The following is a 26,828-nucleotide window of genomic DNA, read 5'->3' as shown; positions in this document are numbered from 1 at the left end:
TTAGGTCAAAAACTTATTACATTTTTACAATAGTAAAACATTCTAAATAACTGTACTTCAAAAACTAGGTGTAGCCATTTGGTTACTAAACAAAGACGTAAAAAAATTAAAAACCATTTCGCTGTGAAAAGTCATTCACGACAAGGGAAGAAAACCATTAATGCAGCTTGGTTCTTTAGTAAAGAAGAAAAAAAAGGTGTGGACAATGAGCTGCATAAAAATTGTACGCCAAAGTTCATAGGCATTTCACAGCTTTAGGATACATACCATTGGGAATGGAGACCTTGGCTAATGAATTCTACTGCAAATTATGCAATCCATTCCTACCAACATGCCTTTTTTGCTGTGGTATTTCACACAGAGTAGGGTAAGATCGTTTCACTAATTACTGAGCATATCAAAAAAGGAAAACTATCCACAGATTTTCTAGAGCGAGATGTTTTAGGGTAGGCAAAATACTGTACATTCTTGCACTGAAAACTCATTCCGTAACCAATCACTTATCTTCAAACTTCTAGCAGATTAGTCTTAATGTGAAAAGTGATCCAACGTTCGTATACAGTTACATTTGAACTGTAACTGTTCAAGAACAGTTAAACTTATTTTAAAAGGAAATTGACACACAAACCATTTGTCCCCAAGCTTTCTTTTGGCTCAGCAATATTTAATCACCGTAATTTACTTTCAACCAAGTTGAAAGCATAATGGCAAAAACAGATTTTTTTGGTTACCTTGAAATAATACAATCCTGGTCTACTTCTGTAAAGTGAAGAGGTCAGGAAGGTCAAATAAATGGGGGTGGGGAAGAACACATTTCCCTATATAACACTCATACCTTGTGTTACTTGGAGGCGTGATTGCACCTTGAAATAGTATAATTCCAACAACTGCAAACACATAGTAAACCACCTGTTGACACAAAGTGAAAAGCTGTATTAGAGGATAAAGTATGTTTAGGTTTTCAAGTCTATCAGAACTGTCACTTAACTTACCACTAGGATACCAGCAAATGCTCGCAAGTTCTTTACGATGTCCAACAAGGTGCTTGCAACAAGCCCCATCAGCTGAAAGATGCAGAAAAATACACCAGTAAATACAGAAAATAAGACAGATTCTCCAGCCTTTGTGTATTAAGTTTAAGAGGATAAAAGCTACATTTCTAGCTAAGCCAGAATAGGTATGCTACACCAGAAAAAGTACTTTAAAGCTTAAGTATTTTAACATATAAAAGCTGACATTTACCACCCTCAGAATATTACAGTACTAAAAGGTATACTAACTCACTGGGTGTAGATAAAGTCTCCAACATCTTTTCAAACAGCAAACCAAAGAGATCCTTAGTCTATTCTGATTAACTACAAACACCATGGGGAATGCATACAATTCAATAAACCAGAAAACCTTTTGGATCCACTAAAATGTTGCAGGCTTCATTACATGAAAATATGCAATCTATACAAAAACTATTTAGAAAATCATGTGTAACATTTCAAATAACTAAAAATAGTCTGTACAGTACTTCCACATAAATTATAATTTTGTAAAATCTTAGTGATTTCCACCATACAAACCTTATACTGTACAAATGCACTGCCTGGATTTAACTAAGCAAATAGGTAAGAACCTTCCATTGGATAAGTACTACAGTGATTAATGTGTTTCAGCTGGCAACAAATTTAGCCCTAACTGATGAAGAGCAACTTCTCATTTCTTAAGCAACCACCATGAGGTCATACAGTTGGCCTGCATCAAGCAAATTACTAAGGTTGCTAAAACTGGGTTAAGAACTGTCCAACACATTATTAAAACCTGGAAGGATAGTGGTGAACCATCATCTTAGGCGAGAAAAAAAAACAAAAAAAAAACAGTGCAAGTCAAAGCGATATTTAATAATGAAAGCATTTCCACATGCACAACGTGAAGAGAACAAGATATTGTGAAGCTAATTGCATGAGACATTCCAATTTGCTAGAATGCATAAAGATTGGACACTGGAGCAATAGAAGAGCATGTGGTAGGACGAGTCAAGATTGACCCTGTTTCAGAGTGTTGGGCACATCAGGGTAACAGAAGAGGCGGATGAAGTGATGCACCCATCATTCCTGGTGTCTACCATACAAGCCTGTGGAGACTGGGTTATGATTCCGAGTTGGTTCAGGTGGTCAGGTCGAGGTTTAGCAATGTCATGTGCCCACCAAAAAAGTCAGACTACCTGAATATACTGAATGACCAGGTACTTTAATTTTGTAAAGTGAATTGCTTTTAGCCTTTGAGTTGTGTTTGTCTAACTAGTGATAGACAAAACAAGTGTCACCAAGATAAACTGGTCATGTAAAGGGCCACACAGACTCAAACTCCCAGAATGCACTTTGCTTAACAGAGCATGCACGGTTGCTATGCGATTCAGAAAGGAAGAGCAAAAAACCGAACTCCTCGAGGTCTGTACAGAATGGTATCCGTCGGACTTGGGCTTGTCGGCCAGCCCGTCTGCATATTTGGAATGCTTAAGTGATAGAATCGTGCAACTGCCAGAGGAAGTGGAAGCTCCACTCCAGCCGATTTGCACACTTCTACAGAACTTTAATACCCTACTGAGTGTTATGCAAATTTCACAAGCAACCACCAAAGTACTGCTAAAAGCAGTAACTGTCCAATTGCTAAGAGTGGGAATATATTAGTTTTGCCAAAAAGTATTGTGGCTGCACAGGTAAGCAAATTTTGTGCAGTATAGCACAAAGCAGTGCAGGAACAGTGTTGTGCTACTTCCAACAGCAGTACAAACCAAGTGGTTACCCATGACTGCAACCAAAGATGGGTTGATGACAGCCTATACAGTCAGAATAGGGATAAAAATGTGAGGAAGGACACAAGGAAGTATACAGTGGTGTGAAAAACTATTTGCCCCCTTCCTGATTTCTTATTCTTTTGCATGTTTGTCACACAAAATGTTTCTGATCATCAAACACATTTAACCATTAGTCAAATATAACACAAGTAAACACAAAATGCAGTTTTTAAATGATGGTTTTTATTATTTAGGAAGAAAAAAAATCCAAACCTACATGGCCCTGTGTGAAAAAGTAATTGCCCTCTTGTTAAAAAATAACCTAACTGTGGTGTATCACACCTGAGTTCAATTTCCGTAGCCACCCCCAGGCCTGATTACTGCCACACCTATTTCAATCAAGAAATCACTTAAATAGGAGCTGCCTGACACAGAGAAGTAGACCAAAAGCACCTCAAAAGCTAGACATCATGCCAAGATCCAAAGAAATTCAGGAACAAATGAGAACAGAAGTAATTGAGATCTATCAGTCTGGTAAAGGTTATAAAGCCATTTCTAAAGCTTTGGGACTCCAGCGAACCACAGTGAGAGCCATTATCGACAAATGGCAAAAACATGGAACAGTGGTGAACCTTCCCAGGAGTGGCCGGCCGACCAAAATTACCCCAAGAGCACAGAGACGACTCATCCGAGAGGTCACAAAAGACCCCAGGACAACGTCTAAAGAACTGCAGGCCTCACTTGCCTCAATTAAGGTCAGTGTTCACGACTCCACCATAAGAAAGAGACTGGGCAAAAACGACCTGCATGGCAGATTTCCAAGACGCAAACCACTGTTAAGCAAAAAGAACATTAGGGCTCGTCTCAATTTTGCTAAGAAACATCTCTGATTGCCAAGACTTTTGGAAAAATACCTTGTGGACTGATGAGACAAAAGTTGAACTTTTTGGAAGGCAAATGTCCCGTTACATCTGCCATAAAATAAACACAGCATTTCAGAAAAAGAACATCATACCAACAGTAAAATATGGTGGTGGTAGTGTGATGGTCTGGGGTGGTTTTGCTACTTCAGGACCTGGAAGGCTTGCTTTGATAGATGGAACCACGAATTCTACTGTCTACCAAAAAATCCCGAAGGAGAATGTCCGGCCATCTGTTCGTCAACTCAAGCTGAAGCGATCATGGGTGCTGCAACAGGACAATGACCCAAAACACAACAGCAAATCCACCTCTGAATGGCTGAAGAAAAACAAAATGAAGACTTTGGAGCGGCCTAGTCAAAGTCCTGACCTGAATCCAATTGAGATGCTATGGCATGACCTTAAAAAGGCGGTTCATGCTAGAAAACCCTCAAATAAAGCTGAATTACAACAATTCTGCAAAGATGAGTGGGCCAAAATTCCTCCAGAGCGCTGTAAAAGACTCATTGCAAGTTATCGCAAACGCTTGATTGCAGTTATTGCTGCTAAGGGTGGCCCAACCAGTTATTAGGTTCAGGGCGCAATTACTTTTTCACACAGGGCCATGTAGGTTTGGATTTTTTTTTCTCCCTAAATAATAAAAACTATCATTTAAAAACTGCATTGACTAATGGTTAAATGTGTTTGATGATCAGAAACATTGTGTGTGACAAACATGCAAAAGAATAAGAAATCAGGAAGGGGGCAAATAGTTTTTCACACCACTGTATATTTCCTGAATAGGGAATCAATCGTGTGCCTGACTGACATTCTCACAGGACTGGCTGCTCTGCCTTCAGTGCTACACTTAGAATGAGGCAATATGGTATATGGACAAATACTTCATTGAATGTGGAGCCCGTTGCCTTTCCTGATCAGGAGACAAACAATGGATGGTCTCAGTGAATGTGATGAGACAGAGCAGGTAATGGTTAGCATTTCCTTGCCTGGTCAGAATGGTTAACATTCCTTTTCTCAGCTGGGAGACAAAGAGGTGTCTGAAGGGCACTAAGAGGCTGCCTCCTGTACACATCTCTCCCCTGTACAGTACGGGAGCAGTATCCCTTTTGGCAAGACCCATGTGTGTATAACTGAAGGGCAACAAAGGTTCTGTAGGGTGTCATGCCAGGGGAAGCTATTGGGAGAATAATCTCTCTCCCCCATCCCATCTTGAAGTGGTTATGCCCCGACTTGGAAGTGCTTCCTGGAGTATTATTGGAAACCAGAATACTCCTGGGATTGGTTCAAAAGGGAGAGGTTTAGATTTAGCTTGTTCTGTTTAAAACGTTAATTACACAAGACAACTTCAGAATGCTGCAAACAAGTTAGCATCTTGTGAAACTATTTCCTTTACTTCCTTGTGCATAAAATGTGAGCTGCCCAGTTCTGAAGATGAATTTTAGAACAAGTGCACTCCAGTGTCATGGATACAAGCTTGTGTCAATTAATGTTGACTATCAGAAGCAGAAATACTACTTACTATTTAGACTCTACCAGGGGTGTCTAACTCTGGGCATGGAGGCCCACAGGTTTTCATTCTAACCATCTTCTTAATCAGTGACCAGTTTTCACTGCTAATTAAATTTTTTCCCTTCATTTTCATTGCACTGTTTCAAGAATCATAGCTCTGAATGGATTCTTTTCATTAAATTAAAGCCAAACAGAAATGGGACATAACACGAGCCAACAGATGACCAGCAAAACTGGGGCTTCAAACTCCAACCAATTTCAATCTAATCCATTTCTTAATGAGAAGCAGATTCTCTGTTAAACTCATTATTTAATTCCATGGCTTGTTGCTGCTCTCATTCTGCCAGAGCAGACACTTCCTAAACTGTTGATTTTCTGTTGTTTTTTTTACACAGTCAAAATGTTTCCATTAAGCAGTTTATGGATCATCATTTTTATTTCTTAACTGTTAAATTGCTTTTTCTCCCCCACTCTAATACTGCTAGCACTAGAAATGTGTAAATCAGGATAAAAGTTAGCCAGGCCCAAAAAAAACGCACCTGTATGTGTGGAATAATCCGCAGGAACCTGAAGACTATTAGCAAGTTCACCATTCTGATAAGCTCCAAGAGCGACACAAGACCTGGCACATCAGAGCCCCTATATATAAAAAAAAAAAAAAGTTCCATTGCTGTGGTTTTGAACATTACGGTGTATTTGGCTATTCAGGAACAGGTCACTCTTAGTTACAGAAATATATATTGAACTATTCAGGTAAAGAAAAGTCTGGCTTAGGCACCAGTTTCCCATAAACTCTGGCCTATTACACATAAGCAAGTTAAATGTATGGATGAAGCAGTATGAGAATATACAGCAAACGAAATGCTTATTTCATAAAAGGTACTCTTAGGAGTATAAGAAATGCAATCAGAAGTGAAGCAAGATGACACATTTTATTAGCTAACTAAGCAGATTACAATATGAAAGATTTTGAGGCAGCTCAGCACTGAAATATTCTAATGTAAAAATTGATTTGCCCATCACAACTTAAAATTAACATTTAATTCAAAATGTTTCCACTTATATCTCTCTATCAATGCAACTATATTTCTATCTATATATACACATACATACACACACTTCTAGATGCATCCAAAATCAAATTTCTTTATACAAGCTCTTGACGGTATAGAAAAAACAAGTTTCAAAAAGAAATCTTGCAAAGATTTGATCAATACTAAAGTAAAGAACTACGCATTAGTTTTCATCTTCCTTACTTAAGAGGCTGCAAGTGACCAGACATACGCAGATAACCATAAGACTACACCACTTATCAGATTAAGAAGCTGGACTTTAAGCCCCACAGCTACAGTATTTGTTCACTTGCTGAGTCACACCAAATAATTTGGTTATCTTGACTGCACTGCCATGTTCTTATGTCACAAGGGGTAAAAGGCCTACCAAATATTCAATTAACATATTTAAATAATATGTGAATACTCAAAGAAAACTAGATAGAAAATGTTGCACAGGTGACAGGACTTTAGAAGTGCCATACTTGAGACTTTGTACTTCTTTAATGTTTCAGTGTCAATGGAGAATTTATGATCACTTAAGTCAAACATTAAATAGCATTATCAATTATAATGGAGACATGGATTTGTAAAATGGTGGGTATCTGGTTAACATTAACTAAAATAAGTAATGTGTCCTTAAAGGGCAAACAATCCTTAACTTAATCTCAACCAGCAATAAATGCTAATTTAGTCTTCTGGTACACAAAGCTGTTTGACAGAGTATTGTGAGGAGAGCTGCCTTAAATTAGCAATGAGTATGCTTAGGACTTTTCTATTTCTAAGACTTGAAACAGGACAAGCCACTACTTTAACAGCAGGCAGGTCAACAAGAATCCTTATTTATTAACTCCAATGTAAGCAAGTACAGTAAATGATTAGACAAAACAAAGTTCATAAAATTAGTGATAAGTTATATTTAAGGCACTTGTTCCATCTGTCTTCTAAATAGAAAATGAACATTCCAAAATTCATAAAATCCCATTGCTTATAATGCGACGATACTATACAACCAGGAGGAAAATGTCTCCGGTTATTGACCTACTCTACAGGTACAGATCCACCACCTGTATGGTGGATCCCTTTCTCACATATTTTCCGTAGCTCCCAATTAGCAAGTTTCCATACATTTTAGTTTACGGATACAAAAGGCGGGAGATATATATGATACCAGTACAATTTCAAAGATTAGCTTTTGTAATAGGGTAAATGTTATAACCATGATGAACAGATGCATGCATAAAATGAAAAAAACTGAGATTTAGGGTTTCCGTTGCAAATCTTAATGTTTGAGAGGTTTTATTTAGCACTAAATTGCATTATGGGACAGCTTTTCTTTTCAGTTACAAGAATAACAAAGCATTTTCTATTGAGTGCACACACATCTGTGAGAAAGAAAGGTGTGAAAAGCCAGACAGACCAGCTTACTTTTCTTTCATACAGCTAATCCACCTGCTACTGCCATCACATCAGGTCATTTTCATTTATACGGTTAGAAAGTGCTAAATGGTAGAGACAAATGGTCTCTTATGCAAATCAGCACTTGTACACTCCAATCTTTTACATTGAGGCCATCTGAATTAGTGGTTTACTCCATCGCCTTCTAGTGCATGAATGTAGATTGCCTTTGCATACTTTAGTTGTGAACATAAAATTTTAAAGTAACTGAAATGTGTTATCCTATATTCAGTTGAAGTCAAAACTTATGACATATATAGCTCCACTACCTTCCACCCTCCCATTCTCTTTGTTCGTCTCTGGTCCTAACTTTACTGTTGTGCTGTATGCAGCTTTACATAAAGCAGCATATAAGCTTTAACCAATATACTCAATTTTGAAGCATGACCTTCCATCCTGTCCCTACAAAAGCCTTATTGTACAAAAAAATCTCAACGGCCAACATATTAGACTTAAATTTGAGCATTGCCTTTACTATAAAAATCTAAACCATTAAGAAACAGCACTAGCAACCAACTCTTGCAGTCATTTCTGCTCTGTAAATGACCATTGTGCTTTCCATCACTCTTTTGGAATGGTCCAAGTCTCCTTTCCTATCGAGACCCTTCACGTTCCATCTCTTTTACATTGCTGTATATCCTATTTGCATTGTCAGTATCCTCTTGCTGGAAAATCTTTCCATCAGACTGGCAACATGGGGATTTTTCTCCATCCTTACAGGCCTTTCACTTTCTGCCACTCTTTACCTGGCAATTACTGAACACAGCTGGGGTATTGGGAGAAAACTAGTGGTGTTTCTTCCCCTTTACTTTTGTTTTAGAAATGACTTTGTTGCAGTAGACATGGAAAAGCTTCAGTTCCTTCAACAAAAACAGGCCACTTTCCTAAACATATGACTAATTTTCCAGACTTATTGCTTAAAATTCAAATCATTAACAGTCTTGGGGGAACCATAGCTGAAGGAATGCAACACCACAGCATCTGAAGTTCAGTAACAGAGATCATAAAAGCCAAATCAGGCTACACATAGAAAAAGCCATCCATACACATTCTTACCATTTTGGGTGGATTAAGTAAGTGAAAAACATTGTAAGCAGCAGAGCCTATAATAAAAAAAAAGACAAAGCAATCATATTAGTTGCTGCAAAACAATTTTTGAAAATGGTTTTTGAAAACTGAAAAGCATGCACTTATCTGCACAAATTACTCAACACATGAAATATTTAAAAATAATAATTTGTCCAACTGTGCTATGCTCTTGGACTTAAACAGTAGCAATTATACAAAAGTTGTAAACTGCTGCTTGAGTACATCTAAAAGAATCCTTTTCAAATCCAAGATGTACACGGTTAACCCTTCTTAATCCAAGACCTAAAAATCTTCTGGGTTTACCTAGATATATTTGACTGTGGAGTATTAGTTTTAGCCGATCAAGTTATTATTTTCAGGTTCAATATAAATGCAGCTTTTCTGTTATGTCAGTTATGACCAGTCCTATACAATAAAACTGACAACTGTGTATAAAACAAGGTTTTTCTAGTTTTTAAAATGTATAGTTTTTCACCACCACTTTGTTTTTAGGTTGTTAGATGTATTAGTTTTACTAAGCAAAAAGTAAAAAAAAAACCTTTATAGTTGTCAAATTGTGTAATCTTTCATGTAGTACCCATCAATACATACAATTGTACTTTCTCAGACAGAAAAATTTACGATCATTTGACAGTTTAGTATAACCAAACAAAATGCATATTAAACTACAGCAAGTTTAAGCAAATGGTTATTTTTAAATTCTCTTTTTGCAGTCCGTTCAGTCAGATTCCTCAGTCAAGACTCGTTATTTTGCGGTTATTTTTGAAGAGGGGGAGGATTTAAAAAAAAAAACCCACACCAGTTGAACTCATCACTTGAACTGTCTTAATAGTAATAAGATTTTACCATGTACATGTTGTAAAAATGCAGTATTTCCATGAAAAACTGTTCTAGCAATATCTCTGATCATTCACTTAATAAGCAACATGCAAAACCTGCACAGCTCCCTATTAGCCTAAAACTGGGTGGGTATTATTTAACACACGTGGGAATAAACATTAACAATTAGGGGTGCATAGTTATAGCATCCAGTAATATAATCTTTAGTTACACACACTCCACATGAACATGCAAACTCCATAGACACCAACTAGGCTAGCAAACTTGAACTAATGGTAATGTGGGAACAGAACTCTGTTTGCAACACCACATCACCCACATTAAAACATCAATGCTAATAACTATAAATATGTATACTTGCAACATCGGCTTGGTTGATGACTGCATGCTATGCGCTTGCTAATCTGTTACTGAAAGAACAGCAAGCAACATCTTTGCACAATAAGGGAGTTAAAAAAAAAAATGGATAAAATACATTGAATTGTGCTGCTTTCTCAAAACAAAAGGATTAAATATACTAGTGCATATCATTTAAAATTAAGGATGCAGTAGGGGAGAGAGAAAAAAAAAAAAAAGAATCACACAAACACACATTTACAGAGTCTGCCATTTTAACAGTCGTCTTCCTACACAAGTAGGATTTGCCACACTAACTCTTACCAGGAGAGTAATAGTCAGTAGCCCATCAAAAACATTACTGCGGCTGGCTAAGTAGCCTTTAATTCCAAGAGAAAATATCTTCAAAATCATCTCCAGCAAGTAGAACAGAATGAAGAAACAATTGATAACCTTTAAAATTAAAAAGACAAATTAAACAAATCACACAAAAGGTTAAAAGAAACCATTTTCTCAGAAGTATAGATGCATTATAAAAAACCTGTAGTAAGCACTCCTCACCCAAAGGAAATAGTCATCAGTTTTTGATAAAGCTTTGTCTGCAAAGATTACCAGGGCAGCCTGAAACAAAATTAAAGCCTGGTATTGGTTATCTGAAAATGATCCATTGGACTTCTCCCCACCCAATTCTCCCCCTTATTAGGACCAGACACCAGCAGAGATTCATGTTAGGCCCACTAACAAGGAACTAGATTGATCAAGTTAAAAAAAAAATTGGCTGCCATCAACCAATGTCAGTTTTAAACAGGACAGATAGATGACTTGAAAATTGTGGTTTTGTGAAGGAAAACAAAACCACACACTAACCCAGGGGTGCCCAATGCAATCAATCGCGTTGCATTCAAAATTTTTTTTTTTTAAATGTTAAGTCTATCATATATCCTCCCTGTGGCATTTGCCACTTGATTGACATACAGGGCGGCCAGTCTGAGATCTCTTTTCTTCAAACACATTGGTCATCCCACATGCATGCTCAAACATGCAAGCTACTGCAAAACTCCGGCTATCTAAGTGATCTAGTTAGCCTTCCAATTTATATCGACTAAAGAATGGATTTAAAAAAAGTTTATGGGCTGGATGTGGAATTGGAAGAGGATTTTTTTTTTCTCTCACAATGGCACAATCAAAGTGCGTTTGGCTGATCTGTCAATCTATCACTGCTATTCCAAAGGAGGAAAATGTGGAAAAGCACTTCTGAACGGTTCATAAAACTACGAAACTGACTTCCTTCCGAAAAGCGATCTGAGAAAGAGAGAGGGAACTAAAAATCGCAGTTAAAAATCGGACAGCCGTCATTTTTCACTCGGCTGAATTCAACAGCAAAAGGCAGACACACTGAAGCATCGTTCCGGGTGAGTCACTCGATCACTAAGCATAAGAAGTCCTTCCAAGATGGAGAGATGACAGAAGATGCCAAGGCAGGTGGTTCGGGAGAAATTCCTGCTGAGATTTCAAGACCCCTGGCCGGAGAAAAAGTAGTTTCTCCTTGTCATTAAACATGCAGAATACAAGCAACTTAATAACGATCAATGGCTGCCGGACTTGGCATTTTTTTCCCCCCGATCTGACCAACAAGTTGAATGAGCTTAATTTACAGCTGCAAGGAAAAGAGAAAACCATGGTCAACATGATTAGCTCAGTTAATGCTTTCAAACAAAAAATGCAGCATCTGTCCTCAAAGCTGCAGCACCTTGATTTAGGGAACATCCAAAACCTGGCGTCAGAGCTGGAGATGCAATGGAAGGCGTGTGCGCAACTTGACAGCACACGCTACCCAGAGCGGATTGAAAATTGTCAGACTATCTAATGGAAAAAGTAACGATTCGAGTGTTGCCCAATGCAGCGGAGTAAGAGTAGTGTTTCTTCTTCACAAATGCACTCAAGTAAAAATATGGTGCAGTAAAACTACTCTTGGAAGTACAATTTTTTTTAAAAAGTTACTCAAGTAAATGTAACTCGTTACTACCAACCTCTGATACTCATACCTGGTCATTTTAAAAGTATCTGAAAAAGTGTGGGCACCCCTGCAAAAAAGTTCAACTATGGAAGCAAAGCAATTTGTTTAGTAAAACCATAGTACAGGTAGTCCTCATGTTACAGACATCCGACCTACGATTTATGAACGGGGCCGAAGCTGTGACGCATGCGCCTCAGTAACTGCCGCTCCGTCATCTTTAGCCTGGAGACGCCACAAGCGGTGGCGATTTCATTGGTCGTGCAATGTAGTGTCCCCCGGGCAGCAAGCGGTGACCCGTGGTCCATAGTCACTGGGGCCACAGCTATCGCTCATGTGCGGGACAGAGGTTTGATGAGTTGGTTCGCTGCGTGCCCACTACTCCGCCGCAGCTACTGCTCCTGACTGGACGCAGGCTGGATGGAGCAGAGGGGGGAGTTTCCCTGCCCACCTACCACACACAAGTGCCCCGTTCTTCTCAGTGGGTGGGTGGCTGGTAACGCTGGAAGAAGTGACCTGGTTGTGGCAGAACGGAGGCCATTGCCGGTGAAATGGGTGGTGGGGGGTAGCATTGTAGTGTGCCTTGGTTGGCCTGTTGAATGGGAGCAGAGGTGGGCGGACACTGCAGGCAGCATACTGCAGTGGAGGTGACTGTGTGGTGGGCGAATGGTGAGTCGCCTGTCGATGCCCCCATTCATTCTCAATAGAAAACCTGCTTGTACTGTTATGCACATAGCAGGAAGTTGTCACTTGTCAATACATCAGGCGTGTTGACGACGGATGCCTTCCTGCTGTGATAGTGTGTACAGTGCTGTGCAGAAGAGCTGATCTTAACCTTTTGTCTTCACCATTCAAGAATGTCTCTGAAACACATATCTGATGCAAGTGTTCATGATACAGTAAAGAGAAAAACCATCATCATTGAAAATAAATAAAAAGATCAGAGAAAGGTGAAACTCCATCATTCATTGGCAGAGCACTTGGTTACAGTCTGTCAACAATAGCATTTATTAAAAGAATGTACTTGTTCCGACTTGCATACAAACTCAAGTACAAACCTACAGTCCCTATCTCATACGTAACCCGGGGACTGCCTGTATTTTAAAATGCCAACACAACCCTCTGCATGTCACACCACTTACTATTTCTATATTCACAATAAGAGGTTTTTACTCACAGAAATACAGATGACATTAATAAGAGCCACAGCATTTCCAAACAAATTGAAATAGCGATGACTGAAGATGAACTGAAGCTTTCTGAGGCATGCATTCTGGTACTCTGGCATGGCAGGGTGCTATGAAACAGAAGCAACAGTAATTGTGCAAAATCATGCAATTTGAAACAAATGAGAACAAAATTTACACTGTCAATATTAAATCAGCAACACTATGAAAATTTCATTCTGGTGGCAAGAATATTAGGCACATAAAACTACATTTATAGCAAACACTTACTGAATACTATACTATATACTATGCTTAAGCCACCAGCTAAGACTTGAATGGTAGAATATTCTGCTTGTCAACACAGGTAAGCCTATACCCTTTCTAAGCTGTGAATAAACAAGCCTGCCATGATTAATCAGGCATCACATTGCAAATATGGAATGCAGAATATGAAAATGAGTACATAGTCTCAAAATGAATCTGCTAAATTGGCAAAAAAAAAAAAAAAAAAAAAAGCCATGTACAAAAGCTGAAGACTCCACATTAAAGAATAGTGTGAACCACTTCTCCAGAATGCCAGCACAATAGAATACAGTCTAGAATTTTCTTGACCATTCCTAATTCAAATACTATATTTAGTACCTTTTGTCATTTATGATGATTTTTCACTTGGAAGCAACTGTTACCAGTTTAAAAGAAAAAGGTAATTTCCACCACATTTGATACATACTGTATTGTAGTTAAACTGTTCCCTTAAAAGTACAAATAAAGTATTTTAGTATGAAAGATGTTCAAGGAATTCACTTTGCTATTGAGATGAATTTGCATATATAATGCCTTGACTCAATTCTTAAAAAAGTGCAAGGACACTACAACATGATCCATAAATTATCTAGGATAGTGAATGGAGAGCTCAAAGAACCAATACGTGTAGTGGATAACAAGCACATGCTCACGAAGGTCAGTCCTAGAGTGTGACAACCCTAGCGAATGAGGCAGAGCTCTGTGACTTAGAACTGGCAGCCATAGCCACTCATGCATGAGATGCAACACTGGTGGGACACTGCCATATTGTAAAGTTGTTTATGTAAACTGCAATACTGTATACCCACAAGTCAATCAAAAGCAATAATGGTATTTATATACTCGTAAGTGTCTTCTTTCAAATACACCACAAGTTTCTATATTAGTTCTTTCATTATTAAAATTTGCTATTTACACAAACATACCCTGAAACAAGCAGCACATCACAATTCAGTGTATATACTTTTATTCAAGTTCTCACCTACTTCAAGAAAAATACAGTAAAAGGCACATTAGCATTGGATAGCCAAGTATCAGACCATCTAAACACGTAATATAAAATAACCAATGTGACAATTCTACATATCACAGCTGTGCGCAAAACACAAGAAACTAAATGACTTCTGCGACAGGTCATCGTTATGCATAAAGCTCAAGTCAGATTCCGATCATAGTTTTGACTTTAAGAGACACAAGCAGCACGTCACAGCTGAGAGAATCTGCTTTTATCAAAGATTCCACCTATATTGAACCACATACAGCAAAAGGCTTATTACAATTTGATAGCCGAATGTCACACCTTCCCAACGATGAACAATTATCTATGATTGACGATTTGATTTGTACTACAACTTTGCTTAAAAAGGCAGGAAATTGCTTGTGTGATGGCTCACCTTGATAGAAGGTTAAGCATAAAGCTTGACTGAGATTCTATTTGGTTTTGACACTATTAAGAGTAATGAGTTTGCTTTAGGAATCTATGCTGCGTCTTCGCATGAAGTTTTACAGTTCAAGCATTATGGTTCAATTACCATACCCAGATGCAGTCTGTCGCATGTTGCCCATAAGTTAAGTTTTCTAAGAAGTACTTTTTTCCCCCCCGTTTAAGTTTAAAATAGTTTCGGGGCATTAGTAAACAGACAGATTATGCTTAGATGTAAAAATAATGCTGAACTGCATCACCCTCAAAAAAATGACATTTTACTACAACAGTAATTGCAGAACTGTTGTAAAATTTCTTTACACATGGGAACCACTCTTATACACTTAACATACCTGTTTTATTTTATCCTTGTCAAGTTCATCAAAAAGCTTCTGAAATTGGCATGAAGATATCAAGCAATCACCAAACTCCTGAACTTTCTAGATTTGACATAGGAAAAAAAAAAAAAAAGAGGGAAAAACCCATTAGGATTTCCAATTCTTAATTGCTCATAGTAAGGAGGCTGGGATGCACATTCTAAATAGTTGCTGCCTGGAGCTTGCATGTTCTTCCTGTGTCCACACTCCAGGTGCTCTGTTTTTTTCCCTCAAAACACAGGAAGTTAAGCTGGCACTAGTATGTATATGAGAGTTCACCTGTTGATGGGCTAGTACCCTGCCCAATGATTAAGTGCAGTTGCTCAGAGACTTTGTATTTATGAATTCATCTGTCTTCCTTACCCACTTCCCCAGGGCAGGGTCTCATTTATGTACAATATTTTCTGATGTAATTGGACTGATTAAGTTTCAAATAATTCCTCCATTAGGATATTTACATTGGTTTTTATTAAAGAATACAAGCAGTGAAATACACAGATGCAGGCATCATGCATTTGCTAGCATCTATTTTACCTGTAGCAAAACCTTTAGAGGTTAGACACTTTCAAAAAGTGAATGAACTTTTCACTCACCTGAGTAATGATTTTCTTGTAGTAAGACTTCATTTGAACCTGATCAAGGACTCTCATAACTAGATGGGGGCTGACACCTTCCCTACAATGACAAATTACCAAAAAAAAATCAAGGAGATAGTAAAAAGACCACAATACTACTAATAATAATAATTCAGAAACAAATGCCTGTATAACAGAGCCAGAAATGAAAAATATATCATGCCTTGCAGGTTGAGAGTAAATTGGTAAAAAGGACAAAGGTCAAACTGCTATTAATATGAATATTCTTGATCATACTTTTGCAAACTTTACACAGGATAAGGATATTGTAATTTTAGAAAACCATCTTACATGTGATTATTGATCTCTGAATCTAGTTGCTTCTCACAACACAGTACTTCAAAGGCTGTTCTAATCCCCAGGCGACGTCTCAAGATAGACGTCTGAATAGAAATCTAAAGTAAATAAAAATATTAAACTGTAGAAACATGGCAGAATCAGTCATTTAAGAAACAACCTGCCAAGCTCAAAATATTAACCTGTCACTGCACTCTAAATTGTCAAATACAGGTTAACCTTAAATTTAATTCTGTTGTCCCAGCTTTTGAAATGCTTTTACAATGTGGTATATGCATAGTAAAATGTTAAAGGCAGCATTTGGCTTTGTCTCTAGATAAACTAAACATTACCTCCACTTCATAACCTAAAACAGACAGCTGTTGAACACACCTCATTTATGTCTCAAAATGTAACTATCATATTCAGCATGTGCAGTTTTTCCATTTACTGCAATACTCTTGAAGAACACAAACAGAATGACAGGATCAGACAAGTTTAATCCAATCTTGTATTGGACAGGGTAGACATTACCCAACTCAACCAATATTCAATATTAATTCCTAATCTGGAAGACAGTAAGGCTGTGAGTGATTAAAATAGACAGAACAGAGTTATGCAAAGCTCATCCTATTTATTATGCAGGTGCATTAGGAGGAAGAGACTGCTATTCCTTTGCTAAAGAGTAAAAAAAGCTTTGTTCAAATAAATATTTAAAACATAATACAGATGTAGTAGTCTTTGATATTGAAAATAAAATTGTGTATTTCCCCTTGGGATTAATAAAAGTATCTAAATGTGTTTGTTTACATCAATTAAAATTCCCCAATCAGGGACGGAAGCATGTTTTTACCCTTTTCAAATGGATAGCTGAAAGAGGCACCATGTCGGAGAGCTTACGCCCAATCAGACTGCTTTGTTTTGATGAAAGTATTTAACAGCTTTTTATTTTGTGCTTCCAGATTGCAAAATTTTCAAAATAGATTAAATTTTTGCATATGGTCCAATTCTTAGACTGAATAATCAAAACTTACCAATAAATAGCCTCGAAATTGGTTGTATATGACGGCCGTCAACAAGTTCATTAGAAAGTAGGTCCCTAAGAAAGAAATTCAGTATTGAAAGCAAAGAAAAATACAAATTTAAAGTATAACTGTCAAAATGTTGCTCATACCAAAACCAGAGAACAGGATGAAGAAAATAGAATAGGCTCGATTCTCAGAGTAGGCTGGCAGCATAACTGTGGAGAAAGCATGCGAAAAAGTTCACTAATTTCTCTGGAGAATAAAATCAGAAGTTAAATTTGCTTTAACATGTAATCATTGATTCAATTCTGTACTACAGTGCATGTTTACGATTTAAGATTAATTTTAAAATGGACCAGTCTAACCCTATACCAGGATTAATGTCCGTCAGTCATACACAGCTGTGCAATCATGTGCCTTAAGTACAGTGCATCTGGAAAGTATTCACAGCGCATCACTTTTTCCACATTTTGTTATGTTACAGTCCTATTCCAAAATGGATTAAATTCATTTTTGTCCTCGTAATTCTACACACAACACCCCATAATGACAACATGAAAAGTTTACTTTTTAATAAATTTGCAAAATAAAAAACTGAGAAATCACATGTACATAAGTATTCACAGCCTTTGCTCAATACTTTGTCGATGCACCTTTGGCAGCAATTACAGCCTCAAGTCTTTTACGGATGATGGAGACCACTGTGTTCATTGGGACCTTCAAAGCAGCAGAAAATTTTCTGTAACCTTCCCCAGATTTGTGCCTCGAGAATCCTGTCTCTGAGGTCTACAGACAATTCCTTTGACTTCATGCTTGGTTTGTGCTCTGACATGAACTGTCAACTGTGGGACCTTATATACACAGGTGTGTGCCTTTCCCAATCATGTCCAATCAACTGAATTTACCATAGGTGGACTCCAATTAAGCTGCAGTAACATCTCAAGGATGATCAGGGGAAACATGATGCACCTGAGCTCAATTTTGAGCTTCATGGCAAAGGCTGTGAATACTTATGTACATGCACTCTCAGTTTTTTTTATTTTTAATAAATGTGCAAAAGTAAACTTTTCACGTTGTCATTATGGGGTGTTGTGTGTAGAATTACGAGGACAAAAATGAATTTAATCCATTTTGGAATAAGGCTGTAACATAACAAAATGTGGAAAAAGTGATGTGCTGTGAATACTTTCCGGATGCACTGTATATTGGTGCAAATTTATGACTGTGCCCAACCTAAGGATTACACAAGTATTTCTACATTAATACAGGAGAGTTAAAAAAATGAGTGGAGAGCATTCAAAAGAATGATATACAAAAGATCTGCAACTTTTCTTCAAAACAATTTCAGGCATAAACATTTCAAATTAGATTTAAAAAAATGTTTCCACCATATGCAAGATAAAACTTAATACCATCTGGATTGTTGGCAGTGGTGAGTAATACAAGCAAAGTAGTAATTGAATCAGGGAGGTTTTTGAAATACACCTGCCATTCAGAATTTGAATTTGAACTCTGCAAAGAAGGAAAGGAAAAATGAAATTAACCATTACCCATATAGGATATAACCAAGTGATTTGTTTCCTACTGCTATAACATCTAAGGCAAATAAAGTTTTTGATCCAAAATGGAATTTTTCCAAGGCAAATGCATGTTTGAAGCCAATCAACAGCCATTAAAATTTAAAAAGTAGCCATTTTTCATGGAAAAAACCTAGTTGCTAAAGGAGCCCCTGACTCTGCAAAACATCTTAGCTATGCCTGTACAATTAATCACGTTCCTGCCTTCATTTAATAACCCAGTAAACTCCAGATTTTGAAATAACTAAGCTAGAACAGGTGAAACTTTGCAAATAATCAAGTCATTGTCTGTTGCTTGCAGCTTTGCAAGTCTATAGTATCAAATGCCTTGATGTTTGACTATTAAAACACGGCTTAAATTCTGTTATCTTAATATAAAAAGATGGATGCAAATAAGGTGTATTGAAGTTGTTAAAATTCTAATTTAAGCACATGCAGGTAACAAATCTAGTCTTGACATGCACTTTTACTATACCATTATTACTGGAACTTTTGAACATTCTACAGAATAAAATTCCACCCCATTATTTACTACTTTTGACAGCTTTTACAATTTCCTAGTTAATGAGACAATTTGAAAATAAAAAGGTTAATGGCAATTTACACACTAAAAAGAATGTTAAAAAAAATTTTCAACTGTATACCCTTCATTGGGTGCACAGAAAATGAACAAAACCGATTACTTTCAGTTTGGGGAAAACTGGATTCACGGCAAAAAAAAACTAATTTAGAATTAACATGTTAGCCATGCCTTAAATCACAGCCCCCATCCTGGGATTAACTATTAAAATCATCTTGCTGACAGAAACACTGCTTACCTTGCTTTTGACAAAAAGTAGCATCCCAAACATGGTAAAAAGACATAGATGGAGACCCAAGAGAAGCATTACACTACAAGACAAAACATCAACCATACATTACAACTCAAAGTAGCCAGAAGCATAAATATCAATTTGCATTAGTGAGAAATTTCACCAGCAAACCTAAAAAAGTTTACACATTCAACAGCAGCTTAAAAAGGAGTTTCTCATTAATAAAAAGTATAATCTCATTAACTAAAACATAAGCCTGCCTAGACATGGGGGAGAAAAAAAAAAGCAAAGTCTATTGGGCAGAAACCTACCACAATAAAGTCCTGGAAACATGCAAACAGATAGGTGGGATATGAAACTAGCAGTACTTTGGGGGAGAAAAATAAAAAAAAAAACTCAAGCAAACGATCAGGCAATAAATCTTAACGTCTACAATAGCAGGGTCCAAATAATCACTTGCATAGTTCAAGAACTGAACACTTCTGGGCAAAGGCTGAATGGAATACAAGGCTTGTAAACCAGCACAGAGTGATATTATGCAGAAAAACCTGCTGACCCACCTGGTAGACTTGCCAAAAGTTAAGACACTGAACGGCACTTGTGTTATATCCTGGTATTGACATTAAAATTATTTGGTAATTTTTCGGGCATCCTTTATTATGCATATGTTTTAGACATCTTTGAATCAGAGTATGAACTATACACGTGTAGTATGTGTGCAATGGAGAGAAATCTCTAAAATATGGAAACTGTAAATTTATTAAGTCCATGTCACTTTGAGTATATTATAACATTGTGTGTTGCCAAAGAAAGCTATACACCTTAAAGCCTGTAACATCTCTTTGAAACTAAACAGCCATCTGCTTAGGCATTTATTGCAAGCTCAAGTAACAAATGAAATCAGAACACACACTAGATAGATGATGATTCTTGCATTTTAAATATAGTGAAAGACTATTGCATTCTTTTGTAAAACACCATTTTCCGGTTAATCTAGGTTTCATTTATTAAGTTGACAGATTTAAAAAAAAAACAAAAAAAAAAAACAACCCTAAACATGAATGTGTTAACCTACATTAAGCCAACACTTTTTGGTGGTTAAAATGAAGCTTAAATAAATAAAAAAAATTTTAAATAGAAAGCAGAACGGAAAAAACAAAATGAAACCGGATCTTTAATACTGGGCATCTCAAAAAGAGGGGTTCCAAACTCTCCTTACCACGACCTTTTGGACTTCCTTCCCTCCATGCTTTCTTTACATGCCCAAACAACCTTAAATAATTAGCTTTGACTTAAATATCCACGTTATTGTTATACAATCACGGTGCACTGGATGTTAACCACATGAACTTTTGTTCAAAAGGGCAGCTTTTTTTTTTTTTAAACTAAACAAATAACCAATTCCTTCTTGCATTTTAAAACTTAGCTGAATGGGCACAAGTTTAAATGAGTAAACAAAAACATTTAAACTTCTGATGTCCATTTTGAAACTACAAAGACTGCTTATAATATACACTCACCTAAAGGATTATTAGGAACACCATACTAATACGGTGTTTGACCCCCTTTCGCCTTCAGAACCATTCCACCACATCCCAAAGATGCTCTATTGGGTTGAGATCTGGTGACTGTGGGGGCCATTTTAGTACAGTGAACTCATTGTCATGTTCAAGAAACCAATTTGAAAGGATTTGAGCTTTGTGACATGGTGCATTATCCTGCTGGAAGTAGCCATCAGAGGATGGGTACATGGTGGTCATGAAGGGATGGACATGGTCAGAAATAATGCTCAGGTAGCCCGTGGCATTTAAACGATGCCCAATTGGCACTAAGGGGCCTAAAGTGTGCCAAGAAAACATCCCCCACACCATTACACCACCAGCCTGCACAGTGGTAACAAGGCATGATGGATCCAGGTTCTCATTCTGTTTACGCCAAATTCTGACTACCATTTGAATGTCTCAACGGAAATCGAGACTCATCAGACCAGGCAACATTTTTACAGTCTTCAACTGTCCAATTTTGGTGAGCTTGTGCAAATTGTAGCCTCTTTTTCCTATTTGTAGTGGAGATGAGTGGTACCCGGTGGGGTCTTCTGCTGTTGTAGCCCATCCGCCTCAAGGTTGTGCGTGTTGTGGCTTCACAAATGCTTTGCTGCATACCCCGCTCTTTTATCAGCAGCTTTGCCACGCTCAAAATTGCTTAAATCACCTTTCTTTTCCATTCTGACATTCAGTTTGGAGTTCAGGAGATTGTCTTGACCAGAACCACACCCCTAAATGCATTGAAGCAATTGCCATGTGATTGGTTGATTAGATAATTGCACTAATGAGAAATTGAACAGGGGTTCCTAATAATCCTTTAGGTGAGTGTAAATATCAGTATATTGTAAGTTCAGATGCAAAGACGAAAATCAAGTTGAACTTTGGTAGGGCAAATTTTGAGCAGATGTGAAAGTCTAAGGAGGTTAGACTGGGATAAAGTTAAGTGTGAAGACAGTCGAGGAGCAGTGGAACAGACTTACAAGAATTTTTACATGTAATGCAGGACAGATGCATACCTAAATTTGGAATTGTGCATTTTTGGACCCATGTCCTTTATAACCCATTTTAAACGGCGAGCTTCACTTTAGAACAGTTTCATATGGCAATGCTATACCATGATTGTTAAAACAGTTTAAATTCTACTTATATTAAAAAAAAAAACACACACACCCACACCACATACCATCATTTCTAGTACATCACTGAACGACAATCCTCTTGCTCACTACATTGAGTCCAAAGCTAAGCTCTCCCTCATAACCACCACCCCAAGCTCCAACATGCATCATGGACATAACATCTATACAGTGATCCCTCACTATATCGCGCTTCGACTTTCGCAGCTTCACTCCATCGCGGATTTTAAATGTAAGCATATCTAAATACAGTATATATCACGGATTTTTCACTGGTCCACAGATTTCTGCGGACAATGGGTCTTAATTTATGGTACATGTTTCCTCAGTTTGTTTGCCCAGTTGATTTCATACAAGGGACACTATTGGCGGATGGCTTAGAAGCTACCCAATCAGAGCATGTATTCCGTATTAAATAAAACTCCTCAATGATATACAATATGCTTCCCACACGGTGCTTGATTTTTGCTTTTCTGTCTCTCTCACTCTCTCTGCCAGACGGAGGGGGTGTGAGCAGAGGGGCTGTTTGCCTAGAGGATACGGACGCTCCTCTAAAAAACGCAGCTTAATCACGGTTCTTCGGCATACTTAAAAGCCCAAAAGCACGTATTGATTTTTGATTGTTTGCTTTTCTCTCTCTCTGACATTCTAGGCTCCTGACACACATTCTTTGAAAAGGAAGATATGTTTGCATTCTTTTAATTGTGAGAAAGAACTGTCATCTCTGTCTTGTCATAGAGCACAGTTTAAACTTTTGACTAAAGGGTGTTATTTCATGTCTAGAGGGCTCTAATAATGTTAACAGTGTGGGAGAGTTTATAAAGGCTTAAAATATATAAAAATAACCATACAAACATATGGTTTCTACGTTGCATTCCAGAACCCCCCGCAATAGATGAAAATCCGCAACCCCCGCTATCGAGGAGGGATTACTGTAAACCTCTCCCAAAACTTGTGGGACATCTGTGCAGGTTATGTTCAGTCATTTAATCTTTAGTTCGAAAAATGCCCACACAGCCTGGAGGTGTAGAGCCTCAGTAAGCTTATTGTGATGCAAACAGACCTGTGCAATTTTATCTAATCTCCTTAAATCAGAAAGGAGGTGTGGAGGGAGAAATTAGAGGGTGAAGCTGGGGGAATAGTGTCCCTCCCACTATTGTCACTAAGCACTCCAACAATACCATCAAACTTTGCCTCCTGTACGCAAGATTTACTCTACTTCTGCTCTGTACTTCTACCATGTTACACAACTTATATATCATACACAATATTCCAGTTCTTGTACTCTTCACTTGTCTTACTCACTTCACCTACTTTGGGGAGTCGAGTTTCATGGCAAAGTGCATCAGAGATAGGACCATGATAAATTGGGTTTCCATTACCAGCCAGGTTCTTGAACTTTAATGTAGACAGCTGGGCCAGCAAAGGGAAGACTGTAGTTTGTTCCGCACCCATGCTTTGTAACTCATCTTTACATCTCATTACCAATGGGGACAAAAACTGAAAGGTCAGACGGCCTTCCTGATGCCAACCTTTAATCACCTCAGATTCAAGAGGGAGACTGAACTTATTCTATAACACTGAGCCATAAGTGAATGCCTACAATAATCAAAACAGGCCATTCATACCACTATCCAGCAAGGGTGCTCTCATCTGAGATATTATAGCAGAGAGATATTTAAGTTAAGCATATTTTTCAAATATGTATGTTAACATTTTCAGCCTGGTTGTGAATAATTTTATTCAATGGGAAGAACAGACTTTGAATTAATTCTCATTTTAAAGTTACATGGAATGTTAGTAATGTGTTTAAGCTAGTGAACGGTCTAATTCAAACTATGCTACAATTTTACATGAGAAAACTAACACCCAGATGAAGTGAACATGTGAAGGAGGAAAAACCATTAGTTTTGGCAAATTAAAATTACAACCTTTGGCACCCCATCATACAAGCATCCATATATAAAAACAAGCAATTAGGACCCTACTTAAACTTAGATCAGAGAATGAAATCTCTTTATAACTTCACTCATGGTCCTGCAGGGCTGCAGGTTTTTATTTAAAATCAGTTTTCCAATTAGACAGTCCTGGTTTATGACGAAACTTGGAATTTAAATATATTGCTTGTTAGTGCCTTCCATGGAAGCCCTTTAGGACTTTGAGTGAATATCTCAGCCTTAGAGGAACAATTGTTTTGCTACATTAATGAAAACTACTACTGCGGAAGCAGGGCGCGATCAGTGTGAAATGCAGCATTTTTAATTTTAAATTCACCACAAAAAAAGACCATTCATGTCACTTCTCTAGAGCTGAAGTGGAAGAACTGAAATCCCAAAAATCAACATGGTGACAATGTTAATTTGGATTTAAATCCTGCCTTCAGGTGTGATCTTTTCTAGAATTTCTAAAAGAAATCTGCATTACTTCAGACTGATCTTTTTGCAACAAACATTAACAGAATTAGAACTCTAAAGGACCAAGCATTTTTCCAACCTTGCAATCTCTGGAAGAGTTCTTTTAATGCACTTCAAAGTTTTCTTCATCAGTGAGGAGTTTTGAAGGAGAAAAAATGGCCTCAGGACTCTTCGGATTCTCAGTCCCTGAAACAAAAATCCAAGTTACTCACACTATTTATATACAGGGAAAAAAAAAAAACACCACACACACCCCACTTCAACTGAAGGAGGGCTAGAAATTAAGGTTTCCTGCCAATCAAAATCAAAACACATATGAACTCTACAAAAAATGTATTGTCATCTGTCTACCTCAGGAACACCTTAACCTCATAACTCCCAGCATAACTGCAAACTACCCGAAAAGAAGACTACTGTGAGATGAGCTTTTCTTAAGTGTCACACCACCCCAACCCCAGACCAGGGAATCAATCCTACCTCGTGGCAAAGCAGAGCAAGAGAGACCATCCAATCCATAAAAGAAAATGCTATCACCAAGATGTAGGCCACCAGCCACTTGTTCTTCAGGAACTCTTCCCAACCAACTAGATAACTCTGAAGAGAAAGGTTGGGGGGGAAGGGGGGAGGGGGGGGAGTGTAGGTTTGAATAAAATAAACACCATACCACATTAAAATGGCAATTTAAACAATTTGACTAAACAGTCAACTTTAAATATTTAAGAAATACTGTATTTACAAGCCAATATGAAACTTAAATACAGTATAGATGTGCTTGGACCAATTTAAATTAAAGAAAAAAAATCCCTTTACTGAAACTTGGGGAAATATTGTTCCAAGAATAAATCAGACTTAGAACTTTTTTTTTTTAATCTTTCTTTTCTCTAAGCCAGTAAACGAAAGTATCGGTTGGTGCACTATTGAAGTTCAACAAAACAGACACCTTTTTACCTTCACAGATACATCCGCTGCAAAAATCAGAAGGCAGACAATTTCAATACTCTCCGTTACACCACATGGAGGATCCCAGGGATCACTGCGATAGCGCAAGTCAGAGGTCAATGTTAGAGAAGAAGGCTTTTCAATAAAAGCCAGAGCCAAAATGATAAAGATTGTAATGCCTAAACCCCTAAAGGAACAAAAAAAAAAAAAATGTTTATTTACAATATTCCAAAATACATTCTGAAACTACTATAAGTGATTTTGTATTAATTACAAAGGAGAATGACACCACATGCTTTCAGATAAACAGTATTAAACTACTAATGACTGTTATACATTTAATACACAAGTATTTTATCATTTTTTTTAATTTTGGCCTGGTTTGATGGTCACTAGTTCATACACTAAAATCTTCAGCTTTAGCAAAAAGGAGAATTGGAATAATCTGGTTTTAAAACATGGCTACTAAAGCTCTATAGTATTTCCTATAGGGAGGAGCATGGAGCAGAGAGAAGCATTTGTGCTTCTGGCCATATGCACTGCAAGTACTTTGTCTGCAGCAGTTAACATAGGTTTTTTTTTTTTTTTAATTTAATCTTGACATAAAAAAAAAAACACACACACAGGTAAAGATTTACTTTAACATACTTTCAAATGGCAGTGGGCCTTCACACACACACACACACACACACACACACACACACACAAAAGTACACTCCCCTCATTACAATCAGAATGAACACATAGCCTCTGCTCATTTATCAGGACCGTGTAGGACTCTTAAAATCAATTAATCTAGTTAACTAGATAACTAAATTCATATCTCCTCTGAGAAATCAAGCTAAACAATTATACCTCATTTGATAGGTAACATTTTCAATTCAAGTGGCAAAAATGCAAGCCTGTTTATGCTTCGCATTTTTTTTTTAAATTTAAAAGACTTACATGCTGAAATTGTCCTACACAAACAGAATGCATTGTCAGACATGACATCTGCAGTTTGTTTTTGATCTGTGTCGATGTGGCACTGCAGCATCACCACTGTGATCAATTTTTATATTTAGTTTTTATTCAAAAAATGCATCATTGTGCCTTCCAAAGTAATTTGTACAGTTGTAATCATGCAAGTGTAGTACTAACTTTCTTGGTACTACTAATAGTAGAAAAAAGAAATTAAATTGTTACAGTCAGACTG

The 26,828-nt window shown here is 37.4% G+C and overlaps 1 protein-coding gene across 1 annotated transcript in view; it reads right to left on the bottom strand.

Moving 5' to 3' along the window:
* tpcn2 (two pore segment channel 2) overlaps window positions 1-26,828 on the bottom strand; it is a 48,171-nt gene that overhangs the window by 12,319 nt on the left and 9,024 nt on the right. Inside the window, exons 4-20 of the mRNA XM_039748666.1 lie at window positions 25,643-25,820; window positions 25,172-25,288; window positions 24,774-24,880; window positions 19,607-19,679; window positions 18,624-18,723; window positions 17,361-17,426; window positions 17,221-17,285; window positions 16,202-16,305; window positions 15,869-15,950; window positions 15,252-15,338; window positions 13,181-13,300; window positions 10,551-10,610; window positions 10,314-10,442; window positions 8,781-8,827; window positions 5,754-5,853; window positions 993-1,064; window positions 836-909 (exon numbers count right to left, since the gene is read on the bottom strand). Coding sequence (XP_039604600.1) covers window positions 836-909; window positions 993-1,064; window positions 5,754-5,853; window positions 8,781-8,827; window positions 10,314-10,442; window positions 10,551-10,610; window positions 13,181-13,300; window positions 15,252-15,338; window positions 15,869-15,950; window positions 16,202-16,305; window positions 17,221-17,285; window positions 17,361-17,426; window positions 18,624-18,723; window positions 19,607-19,679; window positions 24,774-24,880; window positions 25,172-25,288; window positions 25,643-25,820 — 1,581 coding nt within the window. The remainder of the gene's footprint in view (window positions 1-835; window positions 910-992; window positions 1,065-5,753; window positions 5,854-8,780; window positions 8,828-10,313; window positions 10,443-10,550; window positions 10,611-13,180; window positions 13,301-15,251; window positions 15,339-15,868; window positions 15,951-16,201; window positions 16,306-17,220; window positions 17,286-17,360; window positions 17,427-18,623; window positions 18,724-19,606; window positions 19,680-24,773; window positions 24,881-25,171; window positions 25,289-25,642; window positions 25,821-26,828) is intronic.

Source organism: Polypterus senegalus, chromosome 1 (genome assembly GCF_016835505.1).
Source record: "Polypterus senegalus isolate Bchr_013 chromosome 1, ASM1683550v1, whole genome shotgun sequence".
NCBI classification, from domain to species: Eukaryota; Metazoa; Chordata; class Cladistia; order Polypteriformes; family Polypteridae; genus Polypterus; species Polypterus senegalus.
Note: the sequence above shows the minus strand (reverse complement) of the source record. Positions and strands in the feature narration are given on the sequence as shown.